Below are 20,707 nucleotides of genomic sequence, written 5' to 3'. Positions count from 1 at the left end.
CCTCTCTCATTGATCCACCTCCATAGTGAGGGAAGTTTCCTCAAAATGATCAATATCTTCTCACACTGCATGGTGCCATTGGGCGTGATTCAGTGCTTGAGTCTCCCAGGTGTTAATGTTAATATCACATTTCTTCAGACTAATCTTCAAGGTGTCTTTAAAGCTCTTCTTTTGCCCATGTCTGGAGTGGTTATCATTAGTAAATTGAGAGTATAGAACCTGTTTCAGGAACCATTTGTCAGGCATCCTTATGACATCCTGTCCAACAGAGCCGGTGCCATATAAACATGGCTTCAATGCTGTTAGAGTTTGCCTGAATCAGAATGCTGGAGTTCATTCTTCTATTCTTTCAGTTGATTTGGAGGATTTTCTGAAGACATTGCAGGCAGTAATATTCTGAAGCTTTCAGATGTTTTTGATTTCTAATCCAAGTTTCACATCCATACAGCAGGATAGGAATGATGACAGCCCGTTAGACAGGAAATTTGGTATGTGTCCTGATATCATGACCACTGAAGATACAATTTCAGAGATGTCTAAAGGTAGCAGATTTTATCCAATGTTGAATATTGTCATCCATGTTTATTTTTTGGGAATGGTGGCTACAGAGGTAGGGGAAATGCTCAACATTTTTCCAAAGATTGCCCTCTAACTGTACTAAGTAGAGAAGCATATAGTTAGTTTGGGATGGGTTGGTAAGTATCTTGGTTTTTGTGAAATTAATAAGTCCAAGCATTTTATACACTTCACGGAAGCAATTGAAAGTAATCTGGAACTCTTTAACTGAATGGGAGCACATGACATAACCATCAGCACATAGCAGATGAGTATTGAAAGTGTTGTTCGTCTTGATTTGGAACATAATTGCTAAAGATACGTGATACAGGATGCTGACTGAATGAAAGCCTATCAGCAATGGGATACAGAATATCTGTGATATGCATAGAAAAGAGTGTTAGTAAAAACCACACATCTTTGCGTGGCTCCAGTTCTAAAAGTGAAGAGGTCCATTTCCAAGCCATTTTTTAGGATAGTTGCTATCATGTTATCATGAAGTCTGACATGAAGTAACACATTTCAGCAGGCATCCAAATCTCTTCAGGATCTTTTATAAGGCTTCTCTGCTGATTGAATCAAAGGCCTTAATCAGGTCAATGAAAACCATATAATGATCTCAAAGTTGCCCATGTTCCAGGGGTATCTTTGTTTAATGTGGGTGTGCTGCTGTGCATGAGCAACCATGATACTCTGTGGGAAGAAAACCTTAATCTAATTGCAAGAAAAATCTAGATGACTTGAGGTTTCTATTCCTCTTCAGTTTTCATCTACCTTTGTAGCAATTATGACATTCTCTTTCTTCATCTTCCTGCTGCACCACTGAGGACTTTTATTTTTGAATTGCTATTGGTCTAGAAACCTCACTCTCGGCCTTGCTGCCATGAGTGACCATTCCAAGAGTACAAAACTGAAGACAGCATTGCTATTGGGGTCTTTGGCAGTATGTAAACCTCTCTACCATGTTAAAGTTGTGATCCATCGGGGCAAGGGACCTATATGGAGTAAGTAGTCTATAAAGACTATTAATAATACTTATAATTATTATCCATAAAAACTTAACCCTTGATGAAGGAGTGTTAACATTGGAGTGGATTTGCTGTATTTGAATCATTCTCAGCTCATTCACACATAACAATTAGAATCTATCAGCTACTGCCCCTTTTGAAGGGGCTTCAAATGTTCATATGTTTGCAACCTAAGGAAGTTTTCCTGTTGCAGAATTTGGTTTGGACCTCATTATGGCATAAAATGTAGTGTTCTCAATTGTCTCATAGTTCAGTCCTGCAAGATGCTTTTAAATGTAGCCTTATCTAGCCTTATCTATAGTAGCTTTATACTTTTCAATAAAATACTACATTTATTACATTGCATGTGCAATGCTCAGAGTTGAGAAACCAGTTAAATAAAACATTGAGAATGCTAAAAATGCATATAGGTTGTTAAGAGAACTACCGGAGCCTCCTAAGATGACATTAAAAAAATGATGTCCATCTAATAAAAACATACATAGTTTATATCCTTTGGGTGTTGTGGGGGAGTGGTAAGCAAATTAAGCTACTTTCTTTATGAAACAATTAAAGCTAAGCTATTTTTATGCAGGTAAAATTTTGGTAATTGCACTAATATTTAGGTACCTAAATTAATTACATGGTTTCAGAGGTAATAGCCACCAGAGGTAGAAACCACAATAGATCAGAATATTTTTGCCACTGTGGATTCCTATTTGAAATCTCTGAGTTTATGTTGTTTATCATGTGTAGGTGTTTGCACACCTGCCAGTGCTAATATTGCATAGCATTTCATGGCACCCTTAAAATGATGCCATGAAGTGCATCTTTTAATAGAGGCAGGCAAAGTCCAGTCTGCAGGCCAGATCTAACTGGAAGTGGACTCCATTTCCCAGCAACCCCTACCAGCATGGCTGCGGCCGGTCTCCATGGATACCCCAGCCGCAGCTGCACTGATAGCACAAGGCTGGGGTTGCCATGGAGACTGGCCTCAGCCCCGCTGGCAAGATGCACAGCAAGGCAGGGAAGGGGGCTACTCTGGAGTCTGTGGGATCTTGCAGTAAGGGCATCTTAGTCCGGGGCCAGGGCAGAGTGGCAATCCATAACCTACACACTCTGGGCAGGGACACGCAGGCAGCGGATCGTGGCTCTCCCCTGTCCCCAGATGAAGCAACCTCTGCTGCAAGATCCCAGTGGCTCTGGAGCAGCCCCCTGCCTTACACTTCTGCACATGCTGCTAGTGCAGCTGAGGCTGGTCTCTATGGCAAGACACCATGAGGTACCATGGGGTCTCCACCGGCCCCAGCCATGTGGGCAGGGGCTGCTGAGCAATAGAGTCTGGCTGCCAGCTGAATCCACCATCTTGCTCACCCCTGCTTTAATGTGTAGTGATTCTACAAGAAAAGAAAATAATTGTATGTATAAAAATCAATTCACTCAGAACTACAATTTTTGGCTGCTTGTACACATGTTAGGGGTTTAGTTCTCCCTAAATTCAAACGGTGGGTTTTCAATTACTGGGTTTTTAATTATGTAGATTAAAAACCCACCATTTCAATTTAGGGACTTTCATTACTGTTACGGAACAGTGGCAGCTCATCAGTAGCAAACTCCCTGCCCCCCGACTGTGGGCAGGCTCCTCCAGAAAAGAAAAAGCAGAAAACGGAGCCCCAAGTGATTGAGTGGACGGGTGTTAGGCCAGACAAACAGGCCTGGCATTAGGCCATGGATGCCATCTGTGAGGCATGGGACACAATTGTTTATATAAGCCCTTGGCATCAGGGCAAGTAAATGGGTAGCCTCCTGTCTTATTGACATCTTCTAATTGATACCAACTAAGGTGTGGCAGGTAAAGTAGGAGGGCGGTTTGCCCAGAGATAAGTAGGTGGGCCAGTGATTACACCAGCCCCAAGATGCCCACTTGTTACAGTTTATTTATTTTAAATCTTTGTGATATGGATACATTCACATTAGACAAACTATAGCAGGTAATGTTTTGTGTGTTTGATTGTCTCCTGATCATTTCTTTGGTGGTGGATTTGGTCCTTACACAGCGGTCATAATATAATTCTCATATTGGGCCTTACCAAGACACTTTTGGTATAAGCTACCTTTTCCTTCCTCTTTCACTTTCCTTTTCCCTTTCCCTTTCCTCTCTCTCTTTCATTTTCTTGTTGGTTTCACCACCAAAACAGCTAAAGTTATTTACTATCTAGAGCTAACATAATGTATTGCACCCTATTTTCTCCAGAAAGATATATAAGCAATGAATTTGGACAAATACATTTTGTATATAATTCTACACACATGATAAAATCCTATAGCCCCTTGCTCAGGCCAAAAGGCTTATGAAGTCTGTACAAGGTTTATCTAAGGCCACATACAGACATTCATTTTCTCCTGGGAGAGTTGCTGCTCTTCCAGGCAAAATCACGAGCATATGGATGTTCAGAATTTTTCTCTCACAGCAAAAATAGCTACTCCAAAGGAAAAATAACCCTGAAATAACCAGTTAAATCACTCTGGGGAGTTTCTCCTGGGAGAGTGAATGTTTATACACATTCTCTTCTGAGAGAGGACATAACACAGTCCTCCAGGATTCCAGGACACTTTGCTTTGGTGCTTCTACTGCTTTACCACAGTGTACAGTATCTCACTTGCTGGATTCTCCTGCTCCAGCTGAGCAAGGCACAGAACATGCCTCCTTCACAATCCTCACATTGGGTTGCAGGGAGACGCAGGCTGACTCTGAGCGGTTTGGGTCAGCCAAACAAAGCTACCATGTCTACCATGTCTATATCTGTCTCTGAGTGAACTGGAGAAGCCTGCAGAGTACACCGAGTTGTGGGCACAGGGGCTCCCTGGCTGTGCAGCATCAGCACAGCTGTTCTGGCATCTCTGGGTAAGTTCTTCTCCAAGGAAAATAAATATGGGAGAATATTCCCAGATCGCTTGAACATGTGTACACTGCCTAAATTAGAGGAAAAACTGCAGGATTTGACCACATAATTTACCTGATCACACTTCATCTTGCTTTTTCTTAATATCAGCTGTCAAAAACTAACATATCTGAAGGTGCACTACAAAGTACACTGTAATTAAATCTTTTTTTTTTAAAGGAACTGAGCACCTAATGATTAAAATTAATCCCAGTGATGTGGATAATTATATATCCTGTGCAATAGTTGTAATGACTAGAGCTGAAGTGTTAGTACTTAACTAAATCAGCTGCTGCATTTTAAAAGAAACTTTTCACAGTAAAATCACATTTATGATTTATTTTCCTTTTTTGCAGCAAGAGTTTATAAGCAAGTATTGACTTCAAATTTCAAGATCAATACAGTATTAGGTGCAATAATGCTGTTTTTAAAAAAAGCCTGGACTATAGATCAATATTATATGTTATTTTCAACTTGAATTTAAACTGTACAGAAGCAACATTTGTAAATATTAACCTATAAATGAAGCTTCAGGCCAAACCCAGAAGATTAATTGATATTTTGTACCCCAGCATCTACTGGTAAGACTCTGAAGCAATTTAAAAATGTTGCATTGGTAACACAATGGCAACATATTCATAGCATTCTCTTTTACTTATGTGAGAGAGGGTCTAGGTTTGGATGTGGTGGGGGATAACATTTGTGTAAGGGGCTGGAGAAGCCAACTTGGGGGAGGCTCTTCTCAATTTGTTGCTAACAACTAGGAAGACATTGGTTGAAAATCTGAAGGTGGAAAGCAAGTTGTGTGACTATGACAATGGAATGATAAGGTGTGCAGTCTTAAGGAAACGGAGGAAGGTAACCAGCAGAATAAAAACACTGGACTTCAGAAAAGCAAACTTTATGCAACTCAGGGAAATGTGAACAGGATCCCATGGGAGTCAAGTCTTATAGGGAAAAGGAGTCCAGAAGAGTTAGCTTTTTATCATAAAGAACCCAACGTATGGGGAAAGAGCAACAGAAGAATGAAAGACTAGCAGGGGGAAGCAAAGGGAGAAGTTGCTAAAAGAAAAATAAATCTCTGTAATGGAAGGGAGACATTGGACATTTTATAGTGGAAAGACATTAAGATACTTTAGTGACGGAGGAAGTATTTTTGGATTGATGAAGACAGAAAAACACATTTCAAAGTAAAAGCATTCATCAATAATTAAACATTTAAGACTGTTTGTAATTTCTAGTTACTTGTATTTTACTATATTTGTGTATATTTTTCTTATTTGTTTTTTTTTAATATATTACCATATCCTTAATACTGGCAATCATTAGCTTAGTATGGATCACATTTTGTGTAGCCCTGTAATGTCTTCCAGAGCAGGAAAAATAATAATAATAATAAAAAGTCCAGGTAAACCATAAGCACAAGTGTATATTCTCATAGTCACAAGTTAATTTAGATACCAAAACATTTACCATATTTGCTTGATTAGAAGATGAAGTAATTTTCCCCATTTAATATGGGGGAAAAAAAGCCCCTCATCTCACAATCAAGCATGAGGCAGCAGAGGGGTAGGCAGTTGCTATGGATGTGACCCCAACCCAGGGATGGAATTGGAGCTGGAGCAGTGGCTGAAGTTGCTACCTGCCCCTGGCTGCCTCTTCACACCTCACCAATCCTCCTCCACAGTCCCCAGTCTCCCCACCCACACCACTTCTTCTCTCTCCCCTTTGCCATACTCTTGCTTACCTTTGCTTTGGTGGCAGGCTCCATCCCTGCTGCAGCCTGAGGCATAGAGCATGGCTCCAGCCTGGCCCTGTAGCAGTGTCACAGAGCTGGCACTGCTGCTCCAGCCCAGGCCCATAGCATCAGTGCTGGCTCCATGCTACTGCTACAGCGCCAGGTTGGAACCTTCTAGTGCAAAGCAAAGGTAAGGCAAGAGGCAGAGGAGCAAGTGGGGAAGCAAGATTTTGGGTTTGGGGGTGGGGGAGATGGGAGGAACAGGAGGCAGGGACCTGAGGCCTGGGGACCTGGGGGTGTAGGTGCACCATGGAGGGGTTACGGAGGAATGGGAATTCCTAGATTTATAGATTGTAAGGCTGGAAGGGACCTTGGAAGACCATTGGATCGATCTCCTTGCACCAAGCAGGAAAGACAGTTGGAGTCAGGTTACCCCAGCAAGGTGACTGTCCAGTCTCCTCTTGAAGATTTCCAGAGTAGGCGATTGTACCACCTCTGGAGGGAGCTTGTTCCACAGTCTAGACACTCTAACTGTGAAGAAGTTTTTCTAATGTTGAGCCTGCAAAAGTCTTCCAGGAGTTTGTGGTCATTACTACTGGGTTTCCTCAAGGGTTTCATAGATTTGATAGACATTAGGGCTGGAATTTTCCTCGTAAGATCATCAGGTCCAGCCCTCTGCCCAAGGGAAGGGAAGTCAGCTAGGGTCAAAGGATCCCAGCAAGATAAGCATCCAAATGTTTCTTGAAAGTTTCCTGAGTAGGTGCTTGCACCACCTCTGGGGGGAGTCTGTTCCAGGCCTTGGGAGCTCAGACAGTAAATAGTTTTTCCTTATGTCCAGCCTAAAATGGTCTTCCAAGAGTTTGTGACCATTGGACCTTGTCATCCCCTTGGGTGCTCTGGTGAATAGGTGTTCCCCCAGATCCTGATGCACATCCCTTATGTACTTACAGGTTGCTACCATGTCACCCCATAGCCAGCGCTTCTCCAGGCTGAAGGGTCCCATAGCTCGCATCCTCTCTTCATAAGACCTGTTCTCTTGCCCTCTGATCATGTGCATGGCTCTCCTCTGGACTCTTTCAAGCTTCTCCTGGTCCTTCCTTAATTGTGGAGCCCAGAATTGGATGCAGTACTACAGCTGTGGCCTCACCAAGGCTGAGTACAATGGGAGGATAACATCCTGGGTCTTGTTTGAGATATATCGGTAGATGCAAGCCAGACTTTTGTTTTATTTTGCCAGCTGCAGTATCTCATTGGTGGGTCATATTCATTTTGTGGTCAATCATGACCCCTAAGTCTCTTTTGGTCATTGTGCTAGTGAGTGTAGCATTGCCAAGCCTATAAGTGTGATGCGGGTTTTTATTTCGAAGGAGGAGCACCTTGCATTTCTCCATATTGAATGCCATCAGATTTTCATCTGCCCACCTTGCAAGCCTGTTGAGGTCAGACTGGATCACCAGCCTGTCCTCAAGTGTAGAGACTCCTCCCCAAAGTTTGGTGTCGTCAGTGAACTTGGCCAGTCCACTTTTGATACCAGTGTCCAGATCATTTATGAAGACATTAAAAAGTAGTACAGGTCCGAGAATGGAGCCTTCGGGGATGCCGCTAGTCACCAAGTGCCATGTTGATTTGGTTCCATCAACTACCACTCTCTGGGTCTAACATCAGAGCTAGTTCCCCAAGCATCAGACTGTGGAGTAGTCGAGGCTGCAGGTGCCCAATTTTTCCAAGAGGACACCATGGGACACCAGGTCAAAGTCTTTTTTGAAGTCCAAATATATGACATCAACCTGTTCCCTTTAGTCCAGGTGATACATCACCTGGTCATAGATGTAGATGAGATTAGTCAAACAAGACCTACTCACAACAAACCCATACTGGTTATCCCTCAGAATGTTGCCTTCTGTTAGCCTGTCAAGAATGGTTTGTTTGATAATTTTTTTCCAAAATCTTCCAAGGGACTGAGGTCAAACAGATGGGCCTGTACTTTCCCATGTCTTCTTTCCTCCCTTTCTTGAAGATGGGCACCACATTGGCCCTCTTCCAATCTTTGCCTGAGCACTACTTGTTTTTGAATATCCTCGCAGTGGTTGTGCTATGATGTCTGCTGACCAGCACCACGAACAGTTGTTCACTGAGCCGTTGATGTACTCCCCTGATGTAGTGGTAAGCTACTACGATGTCCCCTCTCAGCCTTCTTTTTCAGCCTGGAGAGTCCCAGGTCCCTCAGCCTTTCTTCATATGGCTTGCTGTGCAAGTCTTTAATCATACTGGTGGCCCTTCTCTGGACTCTCTCAAGTTTTACCACATGCTTGTTAAATTGCAGCACCCAGAACTGTATGCAGTACTCCATTTGGGGTCTCACCAATGCCAAGCAGAGTAGAAGAATCACTTCCTTGGTTTTGCTGGAGATGCATCGATTGATGCATGCCAGAGTATTATTTTCCCTTCTGGCAATAGCGTTGCACTGCCAGCTCATATTCATACTGTGGTCTATTATTACTCCCAGTTCCCTTTCGTTCATGGTGTTGGTCAGTTTGGCACCACCAAGCCTGTAGGTGTGTAGTGGGGTGTTTGTGCCCAGATGGAGCACTTTACATGTCTCAATGTTGAACCTCATCTGGTTCTGACTCGCCCAACTTGCTATCCTGTCTAGATCTGCCTGTATCTGTAGCCTATCTTCAAGCGTGACTATGCTTCCCATAACTTGGTGGCATCTGTGAACTTGGCAAGTGATCTCTTCACCTCCACATCCAAATGATTGTTAAAGATGTTGAAAAGTACTGGACCAAGCACTGACCCATGTGGGACACCACTGGCCACTTCTCAACAGAGCGACACAGATCCGTTCATTAGGACTCTCTGGGTCCTGCCTCACAACCAGCTTTGTACCCACCTAACTGTCTTGCAGTTAAGCCCACAGTCCTCCAATTTTATCACAAGAATATTGTGGGATACCAGATCAAAGGCTTTTTGGAAGTCAAGGTATACAATGTCAACCTCCTCTCTCTGATGCAGATAGTGAGTTACCTGATCATAAAAGGAGATGAAGTTGTTAAGACAAGACCTGCCCATGATGAAGCCATGCTGGCTGTCATTCAGAATTCTACCTTCTGCAAGCCTATTGCACATAGACTTTTAATGAATTTTTCCAGGATATTCCCTGGGATAGAACTTAGGTTAATTGGCCTAGAGTTACCTGAGTCCTCCTTCTTCCCCTTCTTGAAAAGGGGCACAACATTAGCCTTCTTCCAGCCCTCAGGGAACTTTCTGGAGCACCATGAGTTTTGGAATGAGTTTTGGAACACAGGGGCTCTGCAATGACTTCAGCCAGCTCCTGTAGTGTTCTTGGATGGAGTTTGTCTGGGCCTGCTTATTTATATATGTCTAATTTTTTTCATACACCAGTTCTACAGCAACAGTAAGAAGGCAGTCATTCCTGCCCTGCTCATTCTGCACCCTATCTGGCATGATTTTCCCCTTGGTCCAGTGAAATACTGAGGCAAAGTAGTCATTCAGGAGTTCATTTTTCTCTTGAGTGTCAGTAACCAGCTGTCCTGAATTGTGGAGTAATCAGGGGTGATGCATAGGGGATGCACATGGGTACATGTGCACCCCCTGAATGTGGCAGTGCATCCCCTACAAAAAGGCGCTGCCAACACTGTCGGTGGCAGCAGTGTGCAGTTGCCACTCGCAACACTGCTGCCAACACTGCTGGTGGCATCTGCAAGTGGTCTGCGTTTGCTGCTGGCTGCTGCTAACCACCACTGCACTTCTGCTGCCACCTCCCACAACTGCCACGCCCCCCAGCTGCCGGGGGCATGCATCGTTCATGGGAGCAGCGGCTCCACACTCCCATTTGTTTTCCTCCTGTTCCATACATACCTAAACAAGGACTTATTGTTGTCCTTGATTCCCGTTCCTAATCTAACTTCAGTCACCGCCTTGGCCTTGGGGTGAGGGGTCTGCATAATGGGAGGTAAGTGGGAGGTGGGGCAATGGGCAAGCTGCCTACCTTTCACTGCCCGGCCCACTGCCTCCACAATGCCTGCCCCCTACTACCTTCCCCTCTACTGCCTGTCTTCCATCATCTCCCCTGCCTGCCCCATTACTGCCCCCATCACCTGTCCTACCATGTGCCCCCCTACTTTCTCCTCCACTATCTGTCCCCCACTGCCTGCATGCCTTACTGCACCCCTCATATCCTTTCCTCTCACCATGTGCAGTAGTGGGCAGGGCTAAATTTAAGATGATCCTCCAATAATTAGATTCCATACATGGGAAATTATAACAAATTTATAAATTTTTCATGTGTAGAATCTAGGTGTGGGGGGTTGTCTAACATTTGGGTAAATGCAGCATATTTATTCTGATTTCTACAGACCCAGACACTAGTTTCATGACCCAATTTCATGAGTCATCATAAAAGTCATTTCACTCTTCAAGCGGAAGCCCAGGGCAGGAGGCACCACATAAGATTTACCATAAAGCATCCACTCTTTCACTATCAATACTGAAGAGCTCAGGATTTTTAGAATTCCTAGGAATGTGGTAGCATGGTAGCAGCACTGATTTGGATCTCTGGCACCTTATGGCTTCAGAAGCATGTGTTCCTCATCCCTTACTTCAAGCAAATCAAAGGAGATTAACTTCTGGCTTCTTATTAATTGAATCCAATTATTCTCTGAAATATTCTCTCAATCTTCTCTTCTATTTAGAAGTTGACTCAAATGTAACTTGCTAAGGAGCCAGTAAACATGACCAACATTTAAAAAAATAAATACATTGTTTAACTGGTCAGCTTTTCATAAACTCTCATGCTTCTGTATTCTCCTCTGTATGTAACAGGAAATCTCCTGTGACACCTTAACCTTCACTGTAACTGAAGCAACCATGCACAGAATTAACCAACAAATGTCCAGTTCTTTTACACTATTAGTTCCAACGCCACCAGCACTGCTGACAATCCTGATAAGTAGATACATGTCGCGGGGAAGGGGGAAGCCTCCAAAAATGTCAAACCCTTCTGTGATCAGATTCATTCTCTATCAGATTAGCTGTGGGGGGTGTTATTAAAACAAACTTTGACAAGTACATCAAAGTTAGTGCTAGGGGACCTGAAATACATATCTATATCTACATAGAGCTATAGAGAGAGAGAGAGAGAGCAAGAGAGAACTCCCTCCCCCCCCCACACACACACATTACATATAACTAGAGAGAGAGAGAGTGAGAGAGCAAGACGCACCTCCCTTTATATATATCTACACATGTACACACATGCCTGTATAACAATTCTGCAGCATTTGCAGTGTTCCCTGGGTACTCTTGGGGGAACGCCAGATGTTTTCAAATGTCTTTTGCTCTGCAAACCACATCATAATAGGAAGATTTTCTGTGATACCATCTCCTCTCACATTCACTTTTGCATATTCCATTTCCTTTCCTATTTGTGATTGCTTAAATGAAGGTGGCAACGACAAATACTGCACATAGAAGTGTAATATTAGGAAAGTAATATTTTTATAAACATTGAGGAAGAACCAACTTCATGTGATGAGTTCACTGTCTGCAGCCCAGATGTTTAGAACTGCTGCTTCATATGAAGTACAAGGGAAACATAGTAAATTTATGTAGTTAATATTGGCAGACAAGGTTCCTTGGGTGAATTCGATATCTTTTATTAGACCAACCCAAATAGTTGGAGAATAGTTATGAAGCAAGCTTATGGGTTCAAAAACCCTTCGTCAGGCTAAGGAAGTTTCAGCAGTTGGTGTGTGCTCTTCCTGGATGGAATGAAAAGTAAACAAGCCAGGGGCCTGGGGAGTCAGTTGCCAAGCAGATTATAATGTATCAAAAATCTAATGTCTATGTTTAGTCCATGATCTCTAGTATCCAGGAGGTTGATGAAATGGAGCTCATAGGCTCATCTCTGGGAAGTGTTGTGTAAGTTTCCCTTGAGGATCAGGACTGAGAGATTGGAGAGAGAGTGGCCCTCCTGTGAGAAATGTGCCCCCACCGGTAATTGAGTGTTTCTGTCTTTGATGGATTTCCGGTGTGCATTCATTCTGGTGCACACTTGTTGTTTGGTTTCTCCTACATATCTTCCATCAGGGCATTTGGTGCGTTGGATGAGGTATATAACATTTCTGGAGGTGCAGCTGTAAGATCCTGGGATGCTGATGGCTCTGTTGTGGGGTGTAGTAATAGTGGGGGTGGTGGAGATGTGTTGGCAGGTTTTGCATTTCTTGTCCTGGCACGGTCTGGATCCTTTTGGTGTGTTCTGGGCTTGAGGAAGTTTGCTTCTGGTGATGAGGTTGGTGAGGTTCGGTGCTTGTTTGAAGGCTAGGATGGGTGGCTCTGGGAAGATCTTTTTAAGAATAGGGTCTCTGTCTAGTATGGGTTGCAATTTTTTGAGGATTTTCCGTACAGGTTCAAGGGAGGGATGATACGTTATAACCAGCGGCGTGCGATTTGTGGGTGGTTTTCTTCTGTACTGCAGCAGTTCATCACGTGGTATCCAGGTGGCTCTTTCAAACGTGCGATCTACATCTCTGGAGGAATGTCCTTACTGGGTGAAAGCCTTTTTAAGATTGGTGAGGTGGCAATCCCAGGTGTTCTCTTCGGTACAAATGCGGTGGTATCTGAGGGCTTGGCTGTATATCACAGCTTTTTTGGTGTGTTTAGGGTGATTAGCATCAATAAAGGAGTTCCCAAGACAGCCATGTTATATTAAGAATTCACTATTAACTCAAATACACATTTCTGTCTAGGTTGTCTGCCATCCTATGTACATCATTGCATGAGTACCCTGTATGGGAACAAAAGTAACTTCATTTTATGTTTCCTACAGACATGGCTGATTATGAATATCTAGTATATGTAAGTACTATATGAAACTGAATGCTCTGTTTCAGCAGTGCTGCTGTCTCTTGCTGGCCTGTGATGAACAAGACTGAAGCCTGGATTTCTTAGCCAATTCCCTAAATAAAATATCTATTTCATTGAAAATATATAGACTGCTTGTTGGCCTGTATTCTAGACTAGAGAGTGTTTGTTTCTAAGAGGCTACAGTGTAGCGCTTGTAGTACAGTATTTATTGTTCTATTTGCAGGCAGAACAAGTCATTGCTTCCTTAAATACTTGCTTCAATGCCAACTGACAGATTTTATTCTCGTGATTGTTTGTTTGTGTGCACAAATACCTGTTCTGTATGTGTCATGGTGGTATTCCTAACTATTCATATCAAAATCTGTCATTATATTTTCAGCACACCTATTATTCATGTAAGGGAAATATTTTTTTGGTTTTAAAAAAATAACTGAACCTCTTCATAGGTCTTATTCTTTTATTAATGTCAAACCTCCCCTGCTGCTGGGAACATCAGCCTCCAAATATGTTGCCTGGTTTTTCTTCAGGCTTAGTAAAATTGTTTTCCCGTAACTGAAATCTCTAGAGCTGGTGTCACACAGGTGTCTCTTTCTGCATGCAGTTGTAAAATCTCTATTATCAGAAAAGACAATGACTGTTGATACTAACATTTGGAGGGACCCCTGAGTTGATAATTAAATGAAATGAATTTCCATAGTGAGCAGATACAACAATGTAAGCAGTATTATTAATTGCCTTTGTTTAACTAATAGCAAAGAAACCAACATACTGAGTGAAACAGTGGAATGAACAGTTCAAGGAAGTTGCAAAACTTTCTTCGTTGGAGGTTTTTCTGAAGAGGTTGGATAAGCATTGGGTGGGGATAATTCCTACAGTCATGCTGGGGGTTGAACAAGGTACCTTGAGGTCCCTACGATTCTATGGCTCTGTAATTTTGCCTCAAGCTAAGCACTCTAGGCAGATGTAAACACTTGATACTGCCTTTTTTCTCTTATATGATGAACATTAGCATGGATTTCAGCAGACTTTGGTAAAGATGTTAGGTTTCAGAGTGTCAGGGTCTCCAAAGTTGCCCTTGCCTTACTGGGCATTTGTACACATGCTTGCACTTGCACGACACTGCGGTGCATGCATTTGTATAAATGCCTAAATGTAAGTCAGCACTGAGAAAATGGTGGTGGTGTGCTTTTGAATGAAAACACATTGAAGGTGTTTTAGTACAAAAGCACACTGTCATCATTTTCTGCATGCTGATGTGCATTTCACCACTTATACAACTGTATGTGATGCAGCAGAGTGTGCATCTGCTCACACATGGAGCAGACTCGATTAATTGAGTCTGCTTCAACATGTCAGATCACCAGCATGTCACAGTGTGAAAAGGTATGTGTATAAATGCCCATTTAGATCCTCAGGGCCACATTGCTCAAATATATGATTTCCAGTGAAGTTTTATTTTAAACTGGTAAAATTCCCAGGAAACCCAATTTTCTTTAGCTTCCTCCCTCCTACCCTGACCTGCATTCCCTGTTGCATCTGGTCTCCTTCTGTAGAAGAAAGTAACTGTTTTCCCATCCAGTTTGCAGATACCGAATGGCATTTAAGTTCTTCTGAATACAGAATATCCACCATGTTTTCTCCCTGGTGCTACTTACATTTTTACTATTAAGAGCCCAAGACACACATTGTTCTTGTCCCTGTTTCCAAAGAAAAGTGGATTATAGCAGAGTCCACCAAAAAACTAGAAAAAATCCTTAATCTACGTTTTCTATTGGAACTTAAAATGCCTGTATTTTTTGTAGGTGCTTATGTGCTTCAAGTCAAAGCTACAGATGCTGATGATCCCACGTATGGAAACAGTGCCAGAGTGGTTTACAGCATACTTCAGGGGCAACCATATTTCTCCATTGATCCTAAGACAGGTAAATATTTCATCAGCAATAACATTATCCATTACCCTTTCAAATGTTTAAACTTTGATTAAACATCCATGTGGTCAGTGTTTTTGGGTTGCATAAAAATAAATGCCTAATGTGATGATACATCCAAAAGCCAATACATTCACTTTGCACATAGTGCAGTCAGGTTTGGAATAAATTGCCGCCAGACATATAATTTAGAAGGTCTAAAATATGTATGAATTAGAGAGGTCTTTCCTGCTATAGTATATCGTCCATGCTTTTAAGGATGTACCTGGCATTAAGTGCTGTGCATTTCCTTCCCTTTTTTCACATTTTAATTCCCTATCTCAGTTTTTCATTTTATTTACTCACTTGCTTAGATTCTAGTATACTCAAGCAATGATTCTTTAGTTTCATATTGTTAATTTGAAATGGTAGGACAAGGGATCAGTATCTGCCCTCTTCTTTGCTGGAAGAAAGAGGTTATTAACCGTGGTAGCATAGGTATATGCAAAGAGACTGTAATACTCAAGGACTGTAAGACTTGTTAATTGGGTGTCTTGTCCTATATTTCTAAATGTCATTCCTATTTCTATATTGAATAATTCAGAGAAGAAACTAAGAACTTACATAGTGCTACAAAGGGTGTGTCTTGAATATGTAGAAGAATAGTTGCCCACAAGTCCCTTTGAACACATGGAATTTCTCTTAGCAGCGAAGCTGTTCTTGAATGTCAGATTGAGTGTTAAGGAGCCTTTCTACCTGATTAATCAATAATTGGAGGTGGGAGCTGCACAACACTATTACTATATGATCTCGAAAGGGCAAGTTCCTTTCTCATATGCTCCATTTAGCAGGACATCATATTTCAGGATATGACCAGCATCTTTACTTTCAGAATCAAAATGTGACATTTGTAGGTACCTGGGGGAGGAAGGGGGAGACTTAACCTTAATGCTAGCTGTTTGACACAGTCTTATGGGGAATGGAAAGTGATGTCATGGTGAACCAGAAATCTTTGTCTTGCTATAAGATGATATCTCAACAATAGTCAATGATGTTACCAAATACCTACAAATTAGAACAAGTTATCCTGAAATGTTTCATGTGGTCTTACCAGTTTATTTAGTTCTGATCAGAACATATGAGAATAAATTACCTCTAAATAGTCCTGGAAGATCATACAGAGGGGAAAATTTATAAACCATGAGCCCAATTGACTAAGATACTCAGGTGGAACTTGGTTTTGAAAGGAGAAGTCACAGGCCCTAAGAAAGAAATTATAAAGCAAACAGCATGATTGTATGTTCACTTGAAATACTGATGCACTCATATAAAATTATATATAGATTCAAGCTACTCTGAGCAGCATTATATTACATTGTACACATAAAAACATAGCAAAGTAGGGCTAGAGGGGACCTCCATAGCTCATCTAGTTCAACCCCCTATCTGAGGAACATCCCTATCCAAAACATCCTATACAAATCCATTGTCTAACCACTTAGCAAAACTACACAGTCAACCCTGACACAACACAAGACACAACACAACCCAGGGACAAGCAAAATATGGATTCAGCCTGCCAGGCAATTCCATTCAGCCTGCAGGTCCCCTCCAAAATCCAAAAGACAATTATCACTGGCCCTAGCCCTCAGCTGCCCCTCTGAAAGCTTGGGCAGCAGCTCTGGCTCTGCTTGCTAAGCAGCCAATCCCCACCCCAGCCCAACCTGGCCTGACCTGGCCTGCCCCAGCCCTAGCCCCAAGGTAAGGGGTGCTAGAGACAAGAAGCTTCTGCCTGGCAGCTGTTTTTGCCTGGTGACCCTGTGGTTGTTTCCCAGCCTGCCTTCCCTGTGAGAGTTGAAATTCAGGTAAGGGACTCACCAGGGCAGAGGCCAAGAACTCCTGTTGGGGGAAAGGGGGACTGTGAGAGTGGGAAGCAGTGCACTATGGGTTTGGGGCTGGCTGGCCCCACATGCTGCCACCACGTGGGGCCAGGAACTTGGGCAGGAGCCACATGTTATGGGGCCAAATGGGACTGGCCCTGCATGCTGCCACCATGTGGGACCAGGGCCTGGGGTGGGAATGTGGGAGCTGTATGCTGTGGGGCTGGGCCAGGCTGGCCCTGCACGCTGCTGTCCCATGTGGCTCTGGGGACACACACCCCATACACATGCCCACACCCCCCACAAGCTCCCCCACACACCCATACCTTTCCATACACCCACATCCCCCCAACACCCCAACCCCTACTGTACCCACATACATACCTCACCCTCCCACACACACACATATACCCACACCTTCCCTCACACCCCACACACAACCTCCCCCCCCCCACACACACACACACACCCTACTACATGCAGATGATGGGTATGGTGAAGAGTCTACAACTTCCCTAGGCTAACAGTGAAGAAGTTTTTCCTGATATCCATCCTAAATGTACATGGCTATTGGACCACACCCTAATCCTCACAGTAAGAGAGAAAAGGTGTTTTCACCTCTTCTTTTGAAGTTTGGTATCATGTCCCTTCTTAAGCTGCTTTTCCACAGCCTAATCTATCCCTAGCTCCTTCAGCTTCTCCTCATATGACTTCCTTTCCAAGCCCTTTATCATTTTTGTCGCACTCCTCTGAATCCTCTCTAACTTCTCCACGTCTCTTTTAAAATGTAGAGGCCAAAACTGAATACTATAGATGAGACCTAACCAGTACTGAGAAGAGAGGCACTATCACCTCCCACACCTTGCATATAATACTTCTGTTGATGCATCCCAAAACCAGATTTGCCTTTTGTGCCCCACTGAAGACTCATATTGAGTCTTTGATCTACCAACACTCCCAGATCCTTCTCCATAGTGCTGGCATCCAGCCAGGTGTCACCCATTTTGTATTTGTGTTTTTGATTATTCTTCTTGAGCTATAGTACCTTGCATTTATCAAAAATCAACTTCATCCTATTAGCTTCATTTCAGGTTTCCATTTTGTCGAAGTCCTTCTGTATTGTGTTCCCATTCTGCAGTGTGTTCACAGTCCTATGCAGTTTTGTCTTGTGGGCAAACTTGCTCAAGAACCTTTTTATGCCAGGATCCAAATAATTAATACACATATTGAACAGCAGTGGGACCAGTACACACCCCTTGCTTGTGGTTATTGAGAGAGTTGTCTATCTACCTTATAGAAGTTTTGTCCAGCCCACATTTGTCCAATTTGTTTATAAGACAATCATGCAGTCCTTTGTCAAAAGTCTTGCTAAAGTCCGAATATATATCCACAGCATTCCCTTCATTCACCCAAAATAGTTACTTTCTTAAGGAAACTAAGATTGTGTGATACAGTTTGTTCTTAGTAAATCCATACTAGCTGCTTGTGATGGGCCTTTCCTCCTCTAGATACTTACAAATGACCTTCGTTAAGATATGGTCCAATAAGTGTTCAAGTATTGAGGTAATGCTAACCAGTCTATTCCCCTGGGTTTCTTTTAGCCTTTTTTAAACAGGCTATACTAGCTCTTTTCCAGTCCTCTTGTACCTTGCTCCTCTGTCAGAACTTCAAGAATACCATTGCCACGGACTCAAAGATGTCTTCTGCCAGTTCTTTCATTACCCTAGGATGAAGTTTATTAGGCCCTGCTCATCAAGGCTCATCAAAAGCTCTCTGACTGTCTCTCTTCTTATTTTATCCAGCTTGTCCCCTTCCTTATGCAAATATTCCTTATTAGGCATCTGGCTACAGTTTAATTTTTTTTTTGTGAATTCTAAGGCTAAGTAGCCCACCTTCTTTGCATTTTCTGTTAAGGGTTCTTCCTGGCTAGTTAACAGTTGACCCACAGCTTCTTTGGTCTTCCTTTTCTAACCAACATATTTATAGAACCCTTTTTGTTGTCTTTAATCTTCCTGACCAGGTAGAACTAATTCTTTATCTTTGCCTTCCTATTTTGTCTCTGCAGTTTCTTCCTGTTTCCTGGTAAGCTTCCTTGGTGACCTGCCCATTTTTCCATTGCTTGTATGCTTTATTTTTACATTTGAGGCATCCTAGAAACTCCTTGTGCAGCCACATTGGTTTCCTGCCATTCTTGTTGTGCTTCCATCATGTCATCTTGTTGGACTTCCAATATTGTACCTGTAACAGGCTGCATGGAAGGAGCTGCAGCTGCAGGACCACTCTGGAGGACTTATCCAGCTGACAAAGTTAACTATTCAGAGTGTGTGAAATGGGCTGTATTCAATTCAGATTCAGCTTGAATCAGTGACAGTGATTCAATTTGTTAATTCGGATCACTGTCCCAATTTGATTTGGCTGAATCCAATTCACTGTCCCAATTTGATTTGGCTGATGCCGATTCAGAGAATCAGTGATTCGGGCATAGGCACAGCTTTAAATACTTTTTCTATATACCTCGAGGTACCAGGCATGTCTCGTGAATGCTATGACAGTGGTGTAGGTGGAGCATTCCAGAGGAGCACAGGGGGCCCCCCATGTGCTCGGCGGCAGACCCGGAAGTGGACCAGAAGTACTTCCGGTCCACTTCTGGGTCCACCGCTGAGCACATGAGGTACGGCTGTGTCAGGACCCCGGGTGCCCCTCCCCCCGACCCAGGAATCACCAGTCACTGAGCTGAAGAATGGAGGGGAGAGGGTCCGCGCACTCCCTGACGGACCCAGAAGTGGACTGGAAGTGCTTCTGGTCCACTTCTGGGTCCACTGCTGACTGCACTGGGCATCCCTCTTCACTCCCGTGGGATGCTCCATCTGTCCCAGTGTCTCAGCATTCATGAGCCGCCTGGTACCTTGAAGTACGTAGAAAAAATATTTAAAGCTGTGTCTATGTCTGAATCATCAATTCTCTCTGAATCTATTTGGAGAGATTATAGGGTCTCCTGATTTTATTTGGATTTGGAGATTTGGCCGCCAAATTGGGCCAAATCAAATCAGTGACCCAAGCTTCTCAGAGCCCTAGTAACTAGCTAGCTCTGTGGGAGTTAAAAGGCTCCCAGAGAGACCCCATGGGGGAGATAGGAATTCCAGCCATGGGGTTGGAGATGGAAGCCTGAGCTAGGACACTCTCTATGGTTCTGAGAGACTATGAAGAAGCCCAGAGAGATGCTGAGACACTGTGAGTTAACAGAGAGATTGGGACTTGCTAGAGTATGGGCTGGTGGTGGCAGACTCAAGCCTGGGCCCTCTTGTTGGTCTGGGAAAAGACCACATGCTACCTGTTTCTTTGTATTGTTAACTGTCTGTGTTCATTTCTGCATGGAGATAATTTGCCTTGGAGAAGCAGAGACAATAAACAAGGACTGCAGGCAAACAAAGACTGTTTGAGTTGAGTAAATCCTCAGCCTGCTAGAATACCCTACTGGAGCTCCCAGCATTTCTGGGTGCCTTTATCTTTCAGTCTGACCTTTTGTTGAAAAAGGTTCAAAGCAAAGGAATCAGCCATGAGGGCACTGATGCTATGCAGACAATAGTGAGTCTGAAAGCCACCTCAAGAGAGATGATAGACATAACCAGTCTAAACTCCATGTGGTGTGGGAACAGATATTCCCAAATATTTGATAGCCTTATCCCATTTCTCTTATGTAGAAAATAGCTGAGAAGTTGAAACACTAGCATTTCACAGTCCCAGGATATGTCTCCCTTCTGATACTTTTGATAAGGAAGAGGAATATAGG

At 43.1% G+C, this 20,707-nt stretch overlaps 1 protein-coding gene across 2 annotated transcripts in view; it reads left to right on the top strand.

Annotated features, from left to right (window-relative positions):
• Positions 1 to 20,707, top strand: part of CDH12 (cadherin 12) — a 242,827-nt gene that overhangs the window by 118,984 nt on the left and 103,136 nt on the right. For both annotated transcript variants that reach the window (XM_006037154.2, XM_025193592.1), the window contains one exon: positions 14,933 to 15,052. In XM_006037154.2, coding sequence (XP_006037216.1) covers positions 14,933 to 15,052 — 120 coding nt within the window. The remainder of the gene's footprint in view (positions 1 to 14,932; positions 15,053 to 20,707) is intronic.

The sequence above is a fragment of the Alligator sinensis genome, unplaced genomic scaffold, assembly GCF_000455745.1.
Source record: "Alligator sinensis unplaced genomic scaffold, ASM45574v1 scaffold947_1, whole genome shotgun sequence".
Lineage (NCBI taxonomy): Eukaryota > Metazoa > Chordata > Crocodylia > Alligatoridae > Alligator > Alligator sinensis.
Note: the sequence above shows the minus strand (reverse complement) of the source record. Positions and strands in the feature narration are given on the sequence as shown.